This window comes from Clupea harengus, chromosome 4 (genome assembly GCF_900700415.2).
Source record: "Clupea harengus chromosome 4, Ch_v2.0.2, whole genome shotgun sequence".
NCBI lineage: Eukaryota > Metazoa > Chordata > Actinopteri > Clupeiformes > Clupeidae > Clupea > Clupea harengus.
The window spans coordinates 21,779,436-21,800,707 of NC_045155.1; the positions used below are offsets into that span (position 1 = coordinate 21,779,436).

The following is a 21,272-nucleotide window of genomic DNA, read 5'->3' on the forward strand; positions in this document are numbered from 1 at the left end:
GTGACCACTTGTGATCAGAGCTCACATCTCCTTTTTGTGTGTTTCTTTTTACCCTACGGACAACAAGAAAGCACAGAAGAGAACAGCAGCACAAGCAGTGGCTTGTGAACAAGTTAGCTGGCTCGCATCAGCTAGCAAAGCAAGAGAACAGGGTTTTCCCAGTTGTTGGCTACCACGAGGTAATACTATCTTTTAAACATTGAATTGCCTTTCAATAGAGTAAACAGGCTTCATCAAATGAATAGTGTTTGCCAGAAGTCAAACCAGCTGGGTAGAGGAAGTGTTGGGGAGTAATGACATGAGGTATTTCAAATCCAAAATATTAGTAACTGTACTGGGATACAGTTACATTAAATCAGAATAGTTACATTATATCATTAAAATGGATTGCTTTTTAAACCGTCATGTGCAGGCCCTTTGCTCCCAAATCACATATTTCCATAAGCCAGTGTTCCCCATAAACCAGTCTCTTAAAACAACTCAGATCTGCATTGGGATACTACCGGTCCCACAGAGCCCTGCCAGTCAATGCTTGGTACTTCTGTCACTCACCAGGTCCCCACTGAAGTTCTTGCTTCAGAACATTTTATTCCTGCTACCCCAGTTATTGTTCAGTCATGGTGTGTTCAAAACAAGCACGTCTGCATGTCTTTTTAAAGTGTAATTGCACCCTTAAATGTGTTTTTTGAGCTGTTAACTAAATTATGTGACTGTACTATGATGAAACACATCATTGCTGGTGTTAATGTTGACAAAATTCACATGCATGCATTTCATGGGTTGAATATGGCTCAACACGCCATCTACTGTTTCAAATCATCCTGAACCTTGCAAGGCCGATGCTGACGTGGAGTCATCCGTCAACCTACCTCTCTCAGCCCATATCCGTCAGTGGGAGTCTCATTTTTCATTTGCTGATCAAGACTCATCATTCACCGCTCTGCCCCCCTCTCAGCACCGTGTCAACTTTTAGCATGTTTTTATAGTTAAGCAGTGGGTGGAGTTAGGCTCAGGGGTGGGGGTGAAGTTACAGCCAGCAGCTGACGATGCAAATTTAAACGAAGAATCAGAGGAAAAGAACAACGCCTGTTTACTAGCAATTAGGCCAATGACCCATCTTATGTTGAATTTCATTTGATCTCCAGTGACAGCTTCCTTCCAAAGCCAGCGTGTCATTTGCCAAACCATGCAGGGCAATGAAGCAAATGAAAACACTAAAATGCACCGGCATTAAGAATCAAAACACGCACATCTCAAAGTAAAATTGGAGGACTTCTGTAAAAGGAAAAGGGATGAACTGGCTAATAAAACTAAAGGACTGAAAACAATTTCAACCAAAAATGAGAAACACTTATGTCATTGAGAATGATGTCATTAACCTCTTTACTCATGCATCATTTCCTGCCAAACCATGTTTTCAAATAAAGTCTGATTTGTTAGGTTAGAGGTCAGTCTACCTTGTACAGCAACAGCTGTTTAGGTCCTTTTCCTTTCTCTCTCAGCCTATAATAGCCCAAAATAAAAACCTCTCAAGTTTGTGTTGGGAATGTAAAATCAGTTTATCATGTTGTAGGCCATTATATCCAGACAGCACCTTTTAGGCCAGTCATTGGTCCAGGTTTCTTTACAGTGTTCTACAAAAAGGCATGCAACTTCCATTTCTGATTGGTGTTGGCAACATTAATAAAAAGCTTATTTGGGTATTGTTAGTTTCGGTAGTGACTTATGTTCAAACAAAACATTGCATTTTTTGACACAAATAATGTTAATAATGTTCAGGCCTATCTATCTAGCTATCTATCCTGACTTCAAAGGGGGGTTGTTGGTAGTGGTGTGGGTCACAGCACCAATGTAACCTGTGTTGTGTGGACAAACACAGCTCCGCACCGGACTCCAACTTGCAAAAGAACCCTGCCAGACGCTGCCCAGAACGGCTCCGAGTGTGGTCCCAGAGATCAGGTCTCAATGTGTCTTCAATGAGCTTTGGGTGCATTTACACCTGTACTAAGAGCTGTCCACTTGTGATCGAATGAATCACATTTACATCTGTACTAAGAGCTGTCCACTTGTGATCGAATGAATCACATTTACACCTGTACTAAGAGATGTCCACTTGTGATCGAATGAATCACATTTACACCTGTACTAAGAGCTGTCTACTTGTGATAAAATGAATCACCACCCAAGATGCATGTTGATGCCAGGTGTGAATAGAGCCTTAGTTGAATGACTGCCATGTGTATCAGATTGTAATTGGTCCAGTTTGGCACGGAATGAATAATACTGCTCTGGCAGTTCTTGGGTTCCTGTCACAGAACCAAGGCACGTTTGGCAATATTGTAGGCTTACATAACAATCTGTGTTAAATAGTTCAAGGTGATTCTCTACTGTTCATTATTAAAACATTTTAAAAGGTAGGTAAACAATTTATAAAGTATTGATTGACTGTAAAATCATCCTGATGTGTCACCATTGGCTCACAGTATCTTTCTAGGCACACTGATTAGGGAATTAAACAAACAGGCCTAGATTTTGGTTTGTCTCCTGACTGTACATAATCAATGTAAACATAATCTTACAGTTTTTGGATTATGAGGAGTTATTCAGTCAAAACCATGTTAATAAATTGGTGACACTTGAACAATGAAAATCATTGCAGATGGCATTAGCTCGTATAGCTCAGTGTAGCACAAAGCGTGTTAGTTACCAGACACTCATCAAACACAGTATTAAATTACTCCATCTTATACTGGTTAAATTCAGTGACATTACGCCGTCACATTAAGGTAAGGAATGTTTAAAACACAAGCCTACTCTGCACTAAAAAAAAAAAAAAAACATATACCATGGCTGAAACAATGATCATAGTGTACACACACACACAGTACAAGTAGTACAAGTTATAAATCAGTAGAAGTAAGTGTTGATGGATCACTGGGTAAGTGGTCATCCATGGCCACTCATCACACTGATGGCCACCGCTTGAGGTGTCCAGTGTACCATCAGCCCTACTGACCAGTGTAATATTTGGCGGGTACAAATGGCATCTTGCTGACTACAGCTGGCACTGCCTTCTTCCTTACTTCCACCTGCACAGCTGTGCCCACCTTGCTAAAGCCTGCTTCCACGTAACCCATGGCTACGTTGTTTTTCAGGCAGGGGGAAGGGCATCCACTTGTGATTTCACCTGGAACACCACAGAAATTACAATTTTAAGTGTTATTCATTTTCCAAGTGCTTTCCATTTTCATAAACATGGCATCTATACACAATAAGATGTCCTCACTCCCATACCCTATAGGCACAGAAGATGGCACCAGCAACCTTTAAAATGGTATCATATGCAGCCCCGTTGGGTCAGATGTGACCAGCAATTACACATCTAGGGACTTGTGGCAAAAATGAATTGGAAAACTGCAGAGCGTAAAAAAGAATGCCACTCATATGCTCACATAGTACTACAGCATTAAAACTAAACATCCCACTTGTTTTTCACTTTCATGAACTCTCCCATAGAACATAGAGGATTACACAGGGTCAGAAGCAGGGTCAATCACTCTCTTTCATTTGGCACAGTGAGTGTTCAGCTGACCTATGATGCGGCCGTCTGGTGCAAGGATGGGTGTGTGCTGTCGAACAGGTGGTCCCGTTGAGACCAGGCCCACGCGCTTTCTCTGAGTTTTTGCTTTGATCTGAGGAACCACAATATCTGCCCCAGGGAAATCCCTCTGCTGACGTCGCCGCTTGCCTTACACACAAACACACACACCACAGTTGCACTACATTAATAGAGCATTTGTCAGGGGTATAATGGAAGTACATAAATATTAAGATCCACCTAAACTATGCCAAGTAAAATGGTTCTACAGTAAATGGTTCCTATAGCACATAGCTCAGCATGAAGATGATCATCTTAAAAGTTGTCTGGTGATGAGTTAGGTAAGTATACCGATAGTCCACACCAGGCTGGCCTCAACAGGTGTGGTGGTCTCATCGATGTCGTTGCCATAGAGACAGAGGCCTGCCTCCAGTCTCAAACTGTCCCGTGAACCCAGTCCTGCTAGCTTAACCTCATTATTGGTCAGCAGCTTCTCAGCCAGAGCCACAACACTCCCAGTGGGAACCGAGATCTGAGGAGAAGAAACAAACACAATATAATTACACACACGCATGCTCATGGGTGGCGGAACACACAACCAAATGAAATGGCACGTACCTCAACTCCATCCTCTCCCGTGTATCCACAGCGTGTGACCCTGCAGCCTTGGATACCAAACACCGGGGTCAGCACAGAGGTCATGAAGGTCAACTTGCTCAAGTCATCACTCAGCCCTGGCTGCAGCACGCGCGCCATAGAAGGACCTGGGGACACATATGTCTATCATCTAAATAGAGACAGAATCCATTTATTGAAACACATAGATAAACGCAGACAGCAAGGTCTTACCCTGCAGAGCAATAAGACTCTCCTCCAGAAACTCCAAATCCACATCATGACCTGCAGCTTTGAACTCCTGCAATCTGGCCTGAACACAGAAACAAGCACATACATTATTTCATCTTTTAAATCTTGAATGACATTACACATTTAATGAAATTGCACTACTCAAATACACACTCTCTTAGACACACCATCATGTGGCTAATGAGCTGCTTTTATAGTTGGAAGAAGTCATCTCAAGATAAAGTTATATGTGGCAGTATTTTCACGATTCCATATCTAGTCATATTTATTTGATTAGCTAGGTGACCTATAGTGCAGATATGACCCAATTTGAGAAACTGCATTAGCCATCATGTACTGTACACTCCGTAATCGTCCGCCAGTAAACGGTCCCCAGTGTGGAAGTTGAGCACTAGGGAAATACAGAGACAACTCCTTGTTGAAGAGTTTAAAACATCACCCTTCGTTTATTTCATAGACAGTTAAAAGAGGTTTATTTCAACACCACCACCACTCCACTTCCTCTGTGTCGTAGAACACACAACATAATCACCCCAGGGTGTATGGGAAACATAGCTAACCAATCTACTAACAGTAGCTTGAATGAACACATCAGAACATGGGCATGATCGCCGTGAATTGTATTAAATATTAGTCCTGCATGCGAGTGGTCTCCACAAGCTAATTATTTATTTTCTACCTCAAAATAATTCTTCTGTTGGCTAATTGGCTCTGCATCATTTCAATAGAAAGAAGAGTGTATGTATTTTCAACGGTATTGAAAATAAGTTACAGTATATCTAAAAGTAATTTCTAAATACCCTGGTATACCGTATACCGCCCAAACCTATTCTAGAGGTCTTGTGTAGTGTAGTAATGTGTAGTGGAGCAGTGATGTCTCGCTATTTAGTGGAATGTGTACTGGAGCAGTGATGTCTCTCTATTCAGTGCTGGTGGAATGTGTACTGGAGCAGTGATGTCTCTCTATTCAGTGCTGGATGTGTAGTGGAGCAGTGATGTCTCTCTATTCAGTGCTGGATGTGTACTGGAGCAGTGATGTCTCTCTATTCAGTGCTGGATGTGTACTGGAGCAGTGATGTCTCTCTATTCAGTGCTGGATGTGTACTGGAGCAGTGATGTCTCTCTATTCAGTGCTGGATGTGTACTGGAGCAGTGATGTCTCTCTATTCAGTGCTGGTGGAATGTGTACTGGAGCAGTGACGTCTCTCTATTCAGTGCTGGATGTGTAGTGGAGCAGTGATGTCTCTCTATTCAGTGCTGGTCTCACCTTCATGTGTGCGGAGTCTTTATCAGCACAACCAGCATTGGAGACAACATAAAGATAACCCAGATCGGTCTTTGTCACAATTAGATCATCCATTATCCCTCCCTTCTCATTGGTGAAAAGAGAAAGACACCCCTGGAAAAAGAGAAAAGAGAGAGGGAGATGTCAAGAAAAGGGACATGTTGTATTTGCACCTGTGGCTATGTGTTTCAGTGTGTGTGCATGCACATGTTATTGCATGTGATCGCGTACACCTCAATGTCATCAGCTTACCTGGTTGTCCTTTAATTCAGCAACATCAGCAACAATCAAGGACTCCATGAACTTTATTCTGTCCTTCCCGTGGACTTTGGTCTGGAAACAGAGCCCAAATAACAAATGGTTGTGTCTGCAAAACCATAACCAGCAATATGCTAAGGGTTGTTTATCCATTAGCAGAATAAAGTATGCTTAGACCTGGACTTCACAGAGGTCGTTCCTGAACAGATTGTTTTAGATTGACTGTAAAACCTACTACCGTAATTTCCGGACTATTGAGCGCACCTGAATATAAGCCTCACGCACTAAATTTTTTAAAAATAATTATTTTTAACATAAATAAGCCGCACATGTCTATAAGCCGCAGGTGCCTACCGCAACATTGAAACAAATTAACTTTACACAGGCTAAAATGAATATCAAAACTAATACAATAGTTAGTTTTGCCAGTTAGATAAGTGCACTGTTGCTTTAAGAGCGCACAGTCGCAAGAGTCAATCAGAAGCTAGAACGTTAGATTGAAGACAGACGCTAGTTTGAAACCAGTGAGCTAAAGAACTTGAAGACTGGATTTGTATTGTTGTAAACTTTTATTTTATTTTCTGAAGTGTTTTGAGTTGTGTTCTGTCTACGCTGGTAGACTGTGGTTATTTTGACATTAGTTAAGTTATTGAGAGATACTGAGAAATCGCGTGGAGCTAAGCATCCATGCGGCTGCATCCATGCTAGCATCCTAGCTCCACAAAGCCACCGTAAACACAAAGCCACCGTATACAGTCACAGGTATCATAATCCATAAATTAGCCGCATCGTTGTTTAAGCCGCGAGGTTCAAAGCGTGGGAAAAAAGTAGCGGCTTATAGTCCGAAAAATACGGTATATAACATACCAACTTGTAACCATGAGCACAGAAACAATCCACATCCATGCCTACACATTTGCTTTAGCTCACAAACAGACACATTCAGAGAATCACAAATCATGGATTTATGCAAATAATAACACACACACACACACACACACACACACACACACACACACACACACACACACACACACACACACACACACACACACACACACACACCTTCTCACAGCAATACCTGAAGCATGTGGCTGACATCAAACACGGAGCAGTGTTCTCGTGTGTGCATGTGGGAGACAATGTGGCTGTCTTTATACTGCACAGGCATACTCCAACCTGCAAAGCCCACCATCTTTCCACCCTGCTCACGATGAAAGTCGAACAGAGCGGTACTCTTCAGAGGGGCCTGATACACAAACACAAGAAGCAGAGAAATTCCTGCTAAAGCCTGTATCATAAGCAGTAACACAGTGTTTTCAGCAGGGGGCATTGTTTTTCATGGCAATGTAAAGTTAATGAACATATAACCTAGCAGAGATTGAAGGCGATGTGTAACCTGGGTTGTATGGACAAGTACAGTCCTGCACCAAACTCAATTCCGCAACCTCAGGAATGGGAGGTGTGCATGCTAGCAAGGAGGCTAAAACCCATGGGTGCTAGCGTCAGTCTCTAGTACATCTCTTAAGGTGTCAGAGAGTGAGGTTTACTCACTACACAGCACTGTACCTGCTGGCTTCCCTTACATAAGCAGTGTTGATGTTGGTATGTAAAATTCAAGCAGTAAAATAACAAAAATATCGCTTAATGTGTGTCAGTTGCTTAATGCAATGTCAGTTCTGATCAAGGGAATGAACCAATTATGCAATGAGATTAACCATTACAATGCAGTCCTCTGTTTTTTTCTGGAAACCTACCTGTTACCTGTATGTCTGAAATGGGAACATGCAGGTGAGATTTATTAGCAGTCTGACCCACTCGGCTTTGTTATCTAGGATGAAAGGGACAGAGTTCATATGTGATGGCTTCTGTCTCAGATACGTTTCAAAAGCTTCATCTTAAAGGGTGAAGGTCCAGGGTGAAGGTTAAAACAACTACTCATCTACTTGCCATCAATCAGCCCTTTCACACCTACAAGATGGAAGTCAAGTCCTGTCTCCAAATGCCCTTTTAAGAAACTGGCTAGTCAGCTACTCAGTTCCAACCGTCTTAATGCTCTGTCATTAGGAGTGTTTTAGGCTGGAATCATATTCAAGCACTTCACTGGCTTTCAGGCGCTCAAGCTATTTGTAGTCGTACAGGCTTTTGATTGATTGTGGAGAATCTAACATTATAGAAACAAAAGTCACAATTTTACACAGGCCACTGGCTACTATCAAAGGCACTGACTGATATATGATCACAGAAAGTAACAGACCAATGAACCACAACCTAGCCAACAACTCTTTGTACTTGTGTGGGCCTTTCTGATCGATTGTGGATTAACAACTCATAGTAGAAAGGCAAACGTCACACTTGCATAAGCTACTATCAAAGACATCACAAAAAGTATATGATCACAAAAAGTAACATACCAATCAGCTGCAACTTAGCCAACAAATTGACCAATCAGAGGGTTGTGTGTGGTTGACCTCTGACCTTTAGACTGGATGTTACCAGTGCTTATCAGTCTTCAAACAAGTCCAAAGTCACAACATACATGTCTTCACACTTTGACACACCTCTCGAAAATGGCATAAGAATGATATCCTTTTTCTGACATTGGTGTGCAACCACACCTAAGTATTTGGTTCACTTTAAAGCAGCAATACGAAGTTCTGTTCCAAAACTAGTAACCTAAAAGGCATGAAAAAAACCTTGCAAACACCACCAACAGCCCAGTTGACACTGACAGGAGCTTGCCATCACACTAACTGGTGTCTTTTGGCAGTTTAGCTGGCAATGTCATGCGTGTGAAAGCTTTTCTTCCATTTTTGCAGGGTGTACCAGCCCGTGACACAGAACTACATAGGGAATATCCTGGATGGCTAGTGGGGAAGACACAGGTGTTTATCTGTCCTTCACATGACCATATGCTATCAGAATTAATTTGAAGATGGTACCAAAACAGGTTGCCTATAAAACCGTATCTCAAAAAGTGTTAAATTGTTGCATAGTGTTACTTTAAAGTCTTAATTTGCTCTGTGTGTGTGCATTCACGGTGAAGACCAAGTCATGCAGAGAGGGCACGTCTGTGCACTTCCTGTATTCCTGCTCCCGTGCTTCCTATTAAAATGCATCATTTGTAGTGCACGTGCAGAAGGGAGAGCAGGGCTGTAGCTGGCGGCTTTCTGCAAATGGAGCAGCAGCCGCCGCCGTCTGGCAGCTCGCGCATCTGTGACCGTGTTTGACATGGATGGCTCACCCTTCCATTCAACAAAAAAAACATAGATATGCAATCTCTGATTTTGCGTATTTATGACTCAGTTACACTCATATTACAGACACATAAGAGAGTCTCAGTCTGACAAAGTTGAGTTCTACATATATTGGCAAACATGACCACATCCATTGCATCCTTAAATATTTGTAACACGATTTCTTCAGTTGATCCGAGTGAAGACACTCTCATTATGTTGGAATACACTCATTTATAAGGGCAAAGATGCCTAACTCCAATAAGAATGCAACCAGCAGGAGATTTCTATTCAAAGTCTGTTGCTGAACTTGAATTTGTTTCTCGAAAGTGTTACCTCCAAAGTTGAAGCATGCCTCTCCTGTAGCACTGCTGTTCCAAGTCTCACTGTTTGCAGGGATTTCCTCAGAGCCCGGTTACCGATACCGATACCGATACCCGAACTACAGCAAGCTAACAACGATAGAAACATCTTTACGTCCTAACCTCAAGCTGTGATCCCAACGATGGGCAGATTCGTTCAGGTTCTTCTGCTGGACTCCGATCTCAACTGCATAACAGCGATTTTGGAAAATGGTGGTTTCTGGGAAATGTAGTTGATATGTTATGCATTCATTTACTTTCAAGACTGTGGAGCCAAATACAAACTCGGAAAAAAAGTTGGGAAATTTGTTTGATCGATTATTTTTCAGTTGTTACAATGCTAATTGGCATTGTATTTTATATCGTTTGAAAGCCTGTTTATTTATCTTTACAATAAATCAGCTTTGCTGCTCATCCCACAAATGCATGATTCTTACAAGTTGGACACCATTGTAAAGGTAAATAAACAGGCTTTCAAACGACATAAATACAATGCCAATTAGCATTGTAACAACAGAGAAATAATCGACCAAACATCATTTCCAAACTTTTTTTCCGAGTTTATTTAGGATTAGGCATTTCTTTTAGATATGCCCTTGGGTTTAACGAAGTGAAGAGTAGGCTAGTGCATCACCATACAACACGTTTCAAATTAGGCCTTAAAAGGCAACACGTTCGCATTTGATTAGGCATCGCCAGGCTATAATATGGAACTTTTGCTGAACATTTGATGAACACAGTAAATAAACCATATAGCCTACTGGCAGGGTAGCCCACTGAACTGTTACTTTTTAAGGGAGAAAATGTTCATGGCCTAGTATGTTAATTTGCCTAAAGTTAATCCCACCCCCTACACCAGACGCTGGGTTGCAGGGTGTGCAGGGCCTTCAGCTGCAACCTCTGATAATATTCTATTCTTAATTATATAATTTCACTTTTTTAACCAAGTAGAATTAATCTGAATATGCTAAACCGAGTAGGACTAATCGGAATAGGCCTATGCTAAACCGTGTTTAGTAATCTGAATTATGATCACCATCTCATTAACATCCAACACTAGCATCACAAATCTCGGTGTAATAATTAACGAAGATCTCAGACATAATTTTTTTAATGTACGCAATATTCCCAAAATCAGAAAAGCCCTGTCCCCCCAAGATGCAGGAAAAACTAATCCAGCCGTCAATACAGAACGCTGCCGCTCGCTCACTTAAAAAATGTGAACACATCTCACCTACTTGCCTCTGTGCACTGACTCCCCGTCAAAAGTGGAATTGATTTCAAAGTACTCCTTCTAACATACAAAGTTCTAAACAGCTTAGCTCCAAATTACCTCAAGGAATTAGTTGTCCCCTACTGCCCACCAAGAGTGCAGGTGTCTTTGTAATTCCAAGAATATCAGAAAACCAACGAGCCACCCACCTGTGGAATAATCTCCCTGCCTCCATCCGAAAAGCGGACACCCTTTCCATCTTTAAATTGAGACTAAAGACATTCTTGTTTAGTGCATCCTATTCACATGAATAATGCATTAAAGCTTGGCACGTGTTGCAATTTATTTCATACTTCTTGACTGTCATGCTTTCGTTTAGCAGCAATTGGTCACAGACAGCGTTGTACTCTGTAGGAGGGCCTTTACCTGACCGGTACCCGGAAAAGAGACCATATTAGCCCTATCCTGGCCTCTCTCCACTGGCTTCCAGTGCGGTTCAGGGTTGATTTTAAGGCGCTCCTGTTCATTTTTAAAGCCCTTAGTGGGCAGGCTCCGTCTTATATCACAGACCTCTTAACCTCTTATTCTACCACCAGGCCCCTCAGGTCGTCTAACTTAGGGCTCCTGGCAGTCCCCCAATCTAAACTTAAATCCAGGGGTGACCGCGCTTTTGCTGTTGCAGCCCCTAGACTCTCTATACGATCAGCCCCCTCTATTGACTCCTTCAAGTCCAGGCTCAAAACCTACTTTTATTCCTTAGCATTTGGATCCCCCTGATTTTAGTTGATAATTTGTATATTTGCTTTCTGTTAGAGGTGTGTCTGTTTCTTTGATGTGTATATAAATGCTTAGTTGAGTGTGTTACTTCTGTTTTTCTATTATATATATCTATATATTTTTGTGATCTAATTGTTTTGTTTCTGTTTTCTATTTGTTTTGATATTTTATTGTGATTTAATTGTACAGCACTTTGGTCAGCGTGAGTTGTTTTTAAATGTGCTTTATAAATAAATTTGACTTGACTTGACTTGACTTGACTTTACGGATCCCCGGTACAGCATGCGGCTTGTGTTGTGGCTGTTGCCAGCCAGTTGCACACTGTTGTATCTTGCCAATCTTGCTATCCGTTAGTCCTTATAACGCAAATTCCCATCCACTTGTCAGCCAACTTAATTCAAGGTTGTTTACCTAAATGTATCTCTTTATCTGTTTATAAAGTTGATATTTACTGACTGAATATTTCTCTCTCTTATAGCGTGACCTTTGCCCACTTATGCTGATGACTGTAAAAATATTCTTCCTCATCACCATAACCATTAAGTAGTTATGCACATATTGGGCAGCCGAGCCCTACTCACTTTGTCTCTTTTCTTCCCCTTCTAGTCTTGTCTAGTCTCCACAGTGGGATGGGTCTATCTCGCCACCTGGTCTAGCCTACTTGCAGAAACCCTCTGCCTACACCTACCCATCCTCACCACACTGTCATGTATTAATTGACGGGCGACAGTGGTACAGAAGGTAGAGAAGTCGTTTAGTAATCAGAAGGTTGCTAGTTCGATTCCCTGTCGAAGCGTCCTTGAGCAAGACACTGAACCCCTAATTGCTCCTGATGTGCAGTGTGCCATCAGTGTAAATGTAAAATGTAAAATGTGTATACATTGTAAGTCGCACATATGTAAGTCGCTTTGGATAAAAGTGTCTGCTAAATGTAAATGCAAATTAATTATACCCCACTATATTCTGTGCCCACTTACCCCTAATGTAAATTATTGCCACTATCGACATCGTTTTTGACTTACCCTTGTAATAGTAACCCTACGAACACTCTGTGTACCCACTAAACTGTTCTACAATACTCTCCCCATCTTATCCACTAAGAATTTTGTATGTATCCTGTATATACCATCTTATGTTTGTATGTATCATGTACATGTATCATATATACCATCTTATGTTTGTATGTATTGTGTACGTTTACCACATGTATGCTAACATGCTTATCCTGATACGTGTATGAATTCACCTGCCATGTTTCTGATTCTCTCCCCTTTCCCCTTTCTCCTCCCTTCCCTTCTTGTGTTGTGTTCAGCAGGTTCTCTCTCATCCCCCTGTTCCGTGTACGGACACACCCCCTGTTGTTGATTGGCTGGAATAGTGTGTGGTTCGGTCAGAGCCACTTTGTGTTCCATTTACAGAGACAGGGCTGTTTACTAACACCTGCTTTCTTTCAGCGCACACACTGTTCTGGACATCTAGCGGACTGTAGGGAGATATTAGCTGAATTTTTTAAAAAGTGTATTGGAAAGAATCGCTTACGGTGCCTCTAAAGTGTAACGTCACCCCCAGCTGTCACACTAACGGGCTGGGGGGCGTGCGTCACCCATGACGATAAATCCCAAAGTTGACTGTACGTCAGCATCGGCATTACAAGTTTGAAGAGGATTTTAAACAGTAGCGTAGCCTACTATATGGCGTATCCATTTATAACCCATAAAATGCCGATTTATAATAAATGTTGTCATTATTAACACCAGCATTATTAACACCAGTACATTTACAACTCAAAAACACATGTAAGGGTGCAGTTACACTTCAAGTGTATGGTCTCACTGTCCCAGCGACCCCAATATAATCGAATCATCGTTTAACCTCGTAGATGGGCTATTAATAACTCCTATCCACCCATGCACACTAGCAACTATTTTTGTCTCAAGACTGTTGAGCTAGGAGGGCAGAATGACATGCAACCAGAGACACAACAGTTTAGACTGTTCAAGTCACTGTTAACGATAACGGTATTTTTTATAATGATGTTCGGATCTTAGCCCTACATCTGAAAAACAGTTAGCCAACTGTAATAACGGGATCAGGATTTCATTCAGGCCTATCTGTAATTCAACCATTCATAAGGCAATAGTTAGCCAACAACACCCAGAGCACTTCTCCAGATGAGTCTGCTGAAGACATATTCTGACGGTAAGCGAGGAGATATGTGAACTAAAAAGGTTTGTCCTTAGAAAGAATGTCTGATCCGAGAGATGGTGAGAAGATCTGGGAGGATCAAAGGGGACCAGTTCGTTCACCTATACAAACCTTAAAATGTTGATATATAGCGTCATATAGCGGTGTGGTCTTTGCATTGTTTCCTTACTTCACAGTCCACGTTAAGTGGCAGTTTTGAGTGTTACTGAAATGGAAATTTCGAGGTTGGATTGTTCCTTTCTGTCTTGTCTACTGTTTGTGTCAAGCACAGGGTTGGCCAGTTTTGAACATGTAAAGCTAGTATGTGTGGGTATGTGTCTTGGTCTTCATTTAGGCCATGCATGTTTTTAAGCATTAAAGCAAAATAGCTGTCTTTTAGAGCGAGGGAAGGGATTTGTACCTTATTTGTTATAGCTGATTTTTTATGTGAATTCCCACTTAAATGTGTCTTTAGAGATTTTGAAGCAGAAAACCTTTGCTTTCATATCAAGGAAACAGAAAATGTGCTCCAATGCATAGTCTGGTCTGTATGACTGCCCTACGCACTGTTAACAGGGGAAAACCAATGTTGATCCTCCTTATCCAAAAAGTCAGGACGAGGAGGTACAACCAGTTAAGACAAAGACCATTCAATCAGTTGACTAACTTTGCCAAGGCAGTATGCATACATGCTCTTTGGGGAAGGGACTGGAAAAAAACAGGCAGTTTTCAAAACGGATAATGTCAACAAAAATACTGCCTGGCAGCTACCGTTAATATGAAATTACTGCAACATTATATCACTGTGTCTTTTGATTTCCAGGGATGCTGAAACAATCTCCTTCTTCACGTCCTGTGTTTCTCAGTGATGGGGATCTGACAGAGATTCAGCTGCACTCAGTCGAATCTATAAATGACTTGCACAGAAACCACTCTGAGCAACCTCAAAAAGGTACACGCAGCACATTCACTCACATATAGACACATGCATTCTGACAAGGCACACTGTAAGGAAAGGTTGGTTACATAGCAGGGCGAGCTCCGATGCCCTAACCTAGTTTTCCTTTTGGACTCCCATGTTCCGCGACCAGCACATGCCAATGCACTGCCGTCATCTTTTCTCTCTACTCCTACTTGTCAATCTTGCAAGCTGTGACGCTGCTATTCGATAGGATATACCGGACTACTGTGCTCTGTTTATGGACTAGCATCAACATACAAGAATGTAAAATATCAAATGAATTGAACTTATGACCCAATGCTTGGGCTTGTCTTGTCTTGTCACTGAGCAGTTTGACCAATGGTTGATCTCTTTTTGGGATCCTCATAACATTCTACACATATCCATGTTACTGTTAAATCTCAGGAGGCACACAGTGTGATTCATCATGGTTTGATGATGGGAAGAAATGTTTTCTTTATTTTTTAATGCTTTAGTGATGCTTTTGGTTCAGTTTGAGCAATGTTCATAGCTTCTCTGTATGGTGTCTGTATGGCAACAGACCTTCACTTTTTGAAGAGGCATTCTGATTAATGTATTATAAATGGATTGTTTTACATTTTTGATTCCTGTTTTGGCACAGAGCGATCCATAGAGTGCTATAGGGTCATTTGGGGTTTGGTCAAGAAAAGTGATAAACTTTGAAAGCCTGATAAATCAATGAGTTCATGCTATTTAAGTGGCAAGCTACTTCTGCTGTTGTTTCATGGGGTCTTTTCACTGATCTTCATGGCCTGCATTAGAGGAGTGTGGAATATGAACTTTACCGCTCGTCATTTCTGGTTTGATTTTGTGTTTAGTTGTTTTAAATGAGCTGTTTGCGCAGTGTTCCAGGGTAGAAGGTCTAACACTGCATGTCTCTGCCAGTTCAAGAGAAAACGAATCTAGGTGGTGTCCCTGTGCCTCTCACTCCATCTGTGTGGACATCTCATCATTTGCTTATTCAGTTGTCTGATATTGGGACTATTTGGAGGTGAGGTAGGGCACCACACACTGTATGTGTCACTTGTTTTCACACCCTAAATAGCCACTCTCCTGTTTAGCAGCGTCAGGAGGCAGACCACCCCTACTCCCCTTTGCTCTTCCCTCCAACGGGAATGTGTCAACCTCGGTTCTCAGACCTTCTGCTCGTCAAACAAATCAGCCCCCCAATGAGGCTCAGAAGTATTACCCGCGAATCCTCATATACGCCAGCCTCAGCCTCCTCCTCATCACCCTCGCTGTCATCCTCTTTGTCGTAGGTAATACAAACATCCCTGACCTCTTCTTGTTAAGCCCTTTCAATTATTACAATTATGATGTCCACTTATACTGCCCCCAGTGGAGAGTGGATTTGTTACGGAGACATATAGTGCCACTAGATGGGGTGAGCGATAAGCTTAACACATAAAGATGTAGAGTGAGCACAAGAACATATACGGTACCTTTTTCATTGCTTTATAGTAATAGTAGTGTTCCCTAAAGCATCAATCAGAATAAAAGTTTGAACATTAACACAAGGGGACACAAATGACTATGCTAAGATACACTTTCACATTTAATATTAAACTAAGGGGGCCGAGGGAGCCCTATTGGCTTAAAAACACTAGTTTTTATAGAACCATCTTCATTTATTTCTTTATCTGTACCGTATCTTTTTATATAGATTGTACAAATACCAAACTTTCCTGATTTAGTTCCCTAAATACTTTCACATATTGTTACCAGTCCCTGGACTTCCAGATCTATAGGGAGGTAAGGTTCTGTCTAAAAGGAAACTATAGCCACGTGAAGATACCAGTCATTATGAGCAAACACTTGTCCAACTACTCCATGCCTTACATGGTGTATCATTCTGAGAAAAAAGGGTTTGTTGAAGTGGTATGTGAGGCATATTCTCAGAAATGACAACAAAATATTTCTTCTACGTATATTATTTATTTCATAATTGTATTTTTTGGCACTTTTTCCAAAATGTCTTCTCTCTTCTGTGTCTTTCATGTCTCCAGTCAAGCAGGCGAGTACAGTGAGCTCCCTTTCTGAGGTGCTGCTGCAGCATCTGGGCCAGTTTCAGGAGGTGTCCCAGCTCAAACACAAACTGCAGCTCCTGGAGAGGAACCTCAGCACCACAGGACACTGATACCATACTCTGGCAATCTCCTCTCCAACCACACAAGACCACACAGTCTGCAGTACAACCTGCCCACCAGCTCAGTCTACCATACTCACAACACTATTCAATCTCTGTAACCTGCCCCCCAGCTCAGTCTACCATATTCACAACACTGTTCAATCTCTGTAACCTGCCCCCCAACTCAGTCTACCATACTCACAACACTGTTCAATCTCTGTAACCTGCCCTCCAGCTCAGTCTACCATATTCACAACACTGTTCAATCTCTGTGTAGACATCTGATGATCATTACCGCCTTAGGCCGGGGTGGAAGATTTGTGCCTAACTGTACACTGGTGTGTGTGTGTGTTTTGTGCCTAACTGTACACTGGTGTGTGTGTGCGTTTTGTGCCTAACTGTACACTGGTGTGTGTGTGCGTTTTCTAACTACTAGGACCATGCTCTCTCTTGGAGCTACTTTTGCATTCATGTTATACAGTGACTTGTGGTGTCCCTTTGATAATAAACTGTAGAAAATACTGGGTGGTTTGTGCTGTACAAACGTAAAGATATCTGCAACACTCCCAGATAAGATTGGATGTTTTGGGAGGATGCCTTAATGGGCCATTCAAAGCTGAAGAAAACAGCTGTAGTCTTTGCTGTTATGATGTAGTCAGTCAAAAGACTCAAGGGAGAAGCCAGATGAAATCCGATGACAAACAGTCCTGTGTATTCTTTTAGTCATGTCAACACTACTATTGCTACAATCATGCTATCCAGGTATAGTCCCTGCCGTTCCTGTTTTATTTTTAAACGTGCTAACTCCTCTGACACTTCTCTCCTCGACCCCCTGTCCACCTTTCCAACTGAGCCCCTGGTTAAGATCACTCCCTCTCAATATCATGCCATCTTTCCAATTATAGACACCATAAATAAATGATGAGACATTTCTTTATTAGGTAAGGTTAGGTTTTCAGACAACTATGAAAATACTTTGTTAGCATACAAAGCAAGTATTTACCATCACCTGAGGATTAATGTTGCAGTATGTAGGTTAGTCAGTAGTTAGACTGATACAACTCAAGACATTATGTTAAGTCAGTGTTTCTCCAATATTACTTTGTTTCAAGCTATACACTTTCCATGTCATCTAAAATGTAAATAAAAGTATTTAAAATACCTAATACAAATAGCAGATAGAATAGGAATGCATAGAATAGGAATATTGGAAAATGTTTTCACTGTTCACATTTTAGTGTGAAAAGAGTGTCCACATACTCTTAACATATTTCTACATAGACTTTTCTCACCTCCAGTTCCCTACCGACATGACAAGCATTGCTACATTTTAAGCCTAGTGGTTATTACATCACAGCAAAGCATCTCACAACGCACCAACCGATTTTAGGTCTGAATGGCCTCTCAGAGAATTGGCCAGTTCACAATGTTAAATCTCTAATACTTTTCTGAGTTAGGTAATACCTTTAAGGACGAATGTGAACTATTTCATGTTTGTAAATGTTATAAAGCATCACTTTTTTATTGGTCCCCGGCATGGTCTATTTGTATTGCTTTGTGCTTATTCAGTGAATACTGCCTGTGTGTGTGTGTGTGTGTGTGTGTGTGTGTGTGTGTGTGTGTGTGTGTGTGTGTGTGTGTGTGTGTGCTCTGTGCTAATCCAGTGAATACTGCCAAGTAGAATGAAATGAGGCAGAGATGCGTTTTTTTCTAAATCATCTCTACATCCCAAGTCATCTCATGTCCAGATCTATTTCCAGAAGTGTTTAATGTTAAAGAATCCTTACGCACACACCCTCATGTGAAACATGTAGAGGTGTAAGGTGTGGTCTGTCTCTGTAAGCACACTGCACTTCACTTAGTGGCAGGTGTGTGTCTCTGCTCACAGGCCTGGCCGCTCCACCCTCCATGACACACACACTGGAATGCTTTGCGCAGCAGGACAGGGTCGGGCATCTTGTTGCCGAGGGGGATCATGTGACCTGAGTGGGGCTTTCGTCTGGTGCAGCGTCCGTGACCCCCACACACAACCTGGCCACAGTGATGCACTCCATGACGCAGCTGAACCACATACTCACCCAGCACACTCTCAATGTAGTCCTTCAGCTTCAGACACTGATGCTGCTCACACACACACACACACACACACACACACACACACACACACACACACAGGGTGGTATACAGACTCAGAGTGTTGACATATATAACATAAAGGAAGGAAGGAAGCAGCAGGTCCTTTGAAAGAACATGAAGTACTAATGTCAACTGTAAGAACAGACATACACTTACCTTATTCTTTGCAAACTTAAGTTCACCCCAGAGTATCATCCCATCTACTCCCAAGGCTGCACTTTCTCCCAGCGTGTTCTCCAAATATGTCTGTATAGAATAGACAGACAATACAGACATATATAGTACACACATGCTCAAAATCAAATGAGTAAACAGTCAGACAGAAATATCCTTCAAACTTGGTATGGAGTGTCCTTTTTTCCTTGATTTTCATAAATTGATGCATTCAAATGAGAATTAATGGTAGAATAAGAGTGGCCTTGTTTCAAGAACAAGTTTCTGACATACAGTATTTATGCCTCTTCATTGTATTTAACACTTGTGTGTGTTTGTGTGTGTGTATTTATACCTTATTAAGGAAGTGCAGTGTGTGTGTGAAGGCTACTCTTGCATAGGGTATTACAGGAGTGGGCATCAAGTCTGTTGCATGCTGGGTTACGACTCTGAGGGCCTCAAGTATGTGGTGTCGGACCATGAGCTGAATGTGTCCACGCTGTGCCAGTTTCCATGGCACGTACACGCTGGGGTAGAGGGCACTGCTTTGCCGCCACAGCCATGCCAGCTGGTCATTAAGCTGTGCGGTGCCTCTGTGGCACTCCCCGGTGTAGCCAGTCCGTCCTCCTGGGTTAGTGTTATGGCACGCCGGGAAGCCATAGAATCCCCAGGATCCAGCAGGGCGCAGGCTCATGGCGAGCTGCAGTGTCTTCAGCATGAGGGCCCGTCCGGCTTGCTCAAACTCTCTCTTGGCGAGAGACCTCACTTCCGGCGGCATCAGCTCTGGGTGGTTCCACGTCACCAGCCTCTTGGAGAGCTTCCGGTAGGCTGTTTTAGCGCCAAAGTTCCTGCTCCACAGAGGATGCCACTCCTCCCAGTCCAGTACAGCCAATCCAGAGAAGTCCTGGGCAAGCACTGCCTCTAACTTCCCTTCAGTCAGCGAAAGATGAGCCTTGAGATCAGCAAGCTGAGGGATGCCTCCATTCACGGCTGACCCCGAGTGTGTGAGGTAAGGGTAGAGGCCGAAGCGCTGCTTGTAGAAGAGGCTGATCTCCGGACCCCAGAAACGTGTTTTAGGGTTGTGTGTAATACCATATCGCTCCACAGGCAGGGAAACCCCAAAGCGATGCTGGCAGCGTTTAGTGGGCATGTTCCAGATCACAGGAAAGCCCTGTCTCTTCAACCAGCCTGCATCTGAGACCATGGGCACAGACAGGTTGGCAGGAGACATACTCACCTCTGATATCAGAACCCATAGCAGGAAGAACATGGCTGCGACTCCTGTAAATTAGAGAAAGATTAACAAAGGAAATATTCTTAAATAAGGTCTTCAAGCAATCTGTCACTAGTGTACAAGAACTGTTTCTTTTCAAGTGTCTAGAGGGCCATGTACCTATCCCTTTCAGAGTATCTACAGATCATTTCTAAAGATAAAATGTTTTGGGTTCACTAGAAGTGGCTGATGAACCCCCTTCAGAGCTGAATGTGTGATGTGTGAAGTGTGATATGTGTTGCTGTTCTTTCATTAGACATGGGTCCGGAAATGTAATCACACCTCATCGAAGCATTGAGCACTTCCTCATTTTGTAAAATTATTGTTAATTCTAGTCAGTTGACACTGTGGTTTTGTGTATTTGAAACGTTTCTGTGGTTTCAGTTCCAGTTCATCTATGTGTGGACTACATATCGATCAGCTTCTTCATGGCACGGTAACATGGCAACCCTCTGAGAGTGCTGCTTTTGACTGTACTGTGAGCCGGCATAGATATATTCACACTTCCTTTTTAACCACTCTTGACACAGTTTCTCACAGCAAATAACTAACTAGACAAAGAACCCTAATGGCATACTAATACACTTTCATCTTTAAAATGTAAATTTGAACATAGCTTATTTTTGTATTTTGTTGTTTTGGACAGCACTAAGGCTTGTAAGTATTAATATTAATTGTGTGGGTCAATGGCCACTACTCTTGCATGTCAGTCTTAACATTAACAGACGATAACTAGAGCTGAGCTGGTATTTCTACTGAAATAACACATGTTTGAAGGATATTCTGGATTTTCAAAAGTTTTTAACATTTCAATCACAAT

The 21,272-nt window shown here is 42.1% G+C and overlaps 3 protein-coding genes across 4 annotated transcripts; 1 reads left to right on the forward strand and 2 right to left on the reverse strand.

Annotated features, from left to right (window-relative positions):
- Positions 1 to 1,540: 1,540 nt before the first annotated feature.
- Positions 1,541 to 9,814, reverse strand: amt (aminomethyltransferase). The gene is made up of 9 exons (XM_031566768.2): positions 9,581 to 9,814; positions 7,090 to 7,257; positions 6,003 to 6,083; positions 5,733 to 5,864; positions 4,448 to 4,526; positions 4,217 to 4,362; positions 3,950 to 4,130; positions 3,593 to 3,748; positions 1,541 to 3,187 (listed from the first exon to the last, which is right to left on the reverse strand). The coding sequence occupies exons 1-9, from the start codon at positions 9,713 to 9,715 to the stop codon at positions 3,009 to 3,011; spliced, it is 1,257 nt and encodes a 418-aa protein (XP_031422628.1). The 5' UTR covers positions 9,716 to 9,814; the 3' UTR covers positions 1,541 to 3,008.
- Positions 9,815 to 13,500: 3,686 nt separating this feature from the next.
- On the forward strand, positions 13,501 to 17,411 carry si:dkey-20d21.12 (uncharacterized protein LOC556245 homolog). 2 transcript variants are annotated; one of them, XM_042707683.1, is made up of 4 exons: positions 13,501 to 13,795; positions 14,604 to 14,732; positions 15,824 to 16,021; positions 16,769 to 17,411. In XM_042707683.1, exons 1-4 carry the CDS (start codon positions 13,768 to 13,770, stop codon positions 16,897 to 16,899), a joined length of 486 nt encoding a protein of 161 aa, XP_042563617.1. In that variant the 5' UTR covers positions 13,501 to 13,767; the 3' UTR covers positions 16,900 to 17,411. The 2 variants fall into 2 exon arrangements, with proteins under 2 accessions (XP_042563617.1, XP_042563618.1); XM_042707684.1 differs by having other exon boundaries at positions 13,502 to 13,795; positions 15,827 to 16,021.
- Positions 17,412 to 17,811: 400 nt separating this feature from the next.
- hyal3 (hyaluronidase 3) lies at positions 17,812 to 20,614 on the reverse strand. Its single transcript, XM_012820721.3, has 3 exons — positions 19,535 to 20,614; positions 19,183 to 19,272; positions 17,812 to 19,011 (listed from the first exon to the last, which is right to left on the reverse strand). The coding sequence occupies exons 1-3, from the start codon at positions 20,447 to 20,449 to the stop codon at positions 18,745 to 18,747; spliced, it is 1,272 nt and encodes a 423-aa protein (XP_012676175.2). The 5' UTR covers positions 20,450 to 20,614; the 3' UTR covers positions 17,812 to 18,744.
- Between the last annotated feature and the right edge of the window lie 658 nt (positions 20,615 to 21,272).

Excerpts from the sequence above, each read along its gene's own strand:
- hyal3 (XM_012820721.3), bottom strand. The coding sequence starts at position 20,449 with ATGTTCTTCCTGCTATGGGTTCTGATATCAGAGGTGAGTATGTCTCCT. Across the intron at positions 19,273-19,534 it reads CACTGCACTTCCTTAATAAG|ACATATTTGGAGAACACGCT; the intron begins GTATAAATACAC and ends TATTCTATACAG. Across the intron at positions 19,012-19,182 it reads TTAAGTTTGCAAAGAATAAG|CATCAGTGTCTGAAGCTGAA; the intron begins GTAAGTGTATGT and ends GTGTGTGAGCAG.
- amt (XM_031566768.2), bottom strand. The coding sequence starts at position 9,715 with ATGTTTCTATCGTTGTTAGCTTGCTGTAGTTCGGGTATCGGTATCGGT. Across the intron at positions 5,865-6,002 it reads CTGAATTAAAGGACAACCAG|GGGTGTCTTTCTCTTTTCAC; the intron begins GTAAGCTGATGA and ends CTCTTTTTCCAG. Across the intron at positions 4,527-5,732 it reads AAGACTCCGCACACATGAAG|GCCAGATTGCAGGAGTTCAA; the intron begins GTGAGACCAGCA and ends TTCTGTGTTCAG.
- si:dkey-20d21.12 (XM_042707683.1), top strand. The coding sequence starts at position 13,768 with ATGAGTCTGCTGAAGACATATTCTGACG. Across the intron at positions 13,796-14,603 it reads GCTGAAGACATATTCTGACG|GGATGCTGAAACAATCTCCT; the intron begins GTAAGCGAGGAG and ends TTTGATTTCCAG. Across the intron at positions 14,733-15,823 it reads CTCTGAGCAACCTCAAAAAG|CAGCGTCAGGAGGCAGACCA; the intron begins GTACACGCAGCA and ends TCTCCTGTTTAG.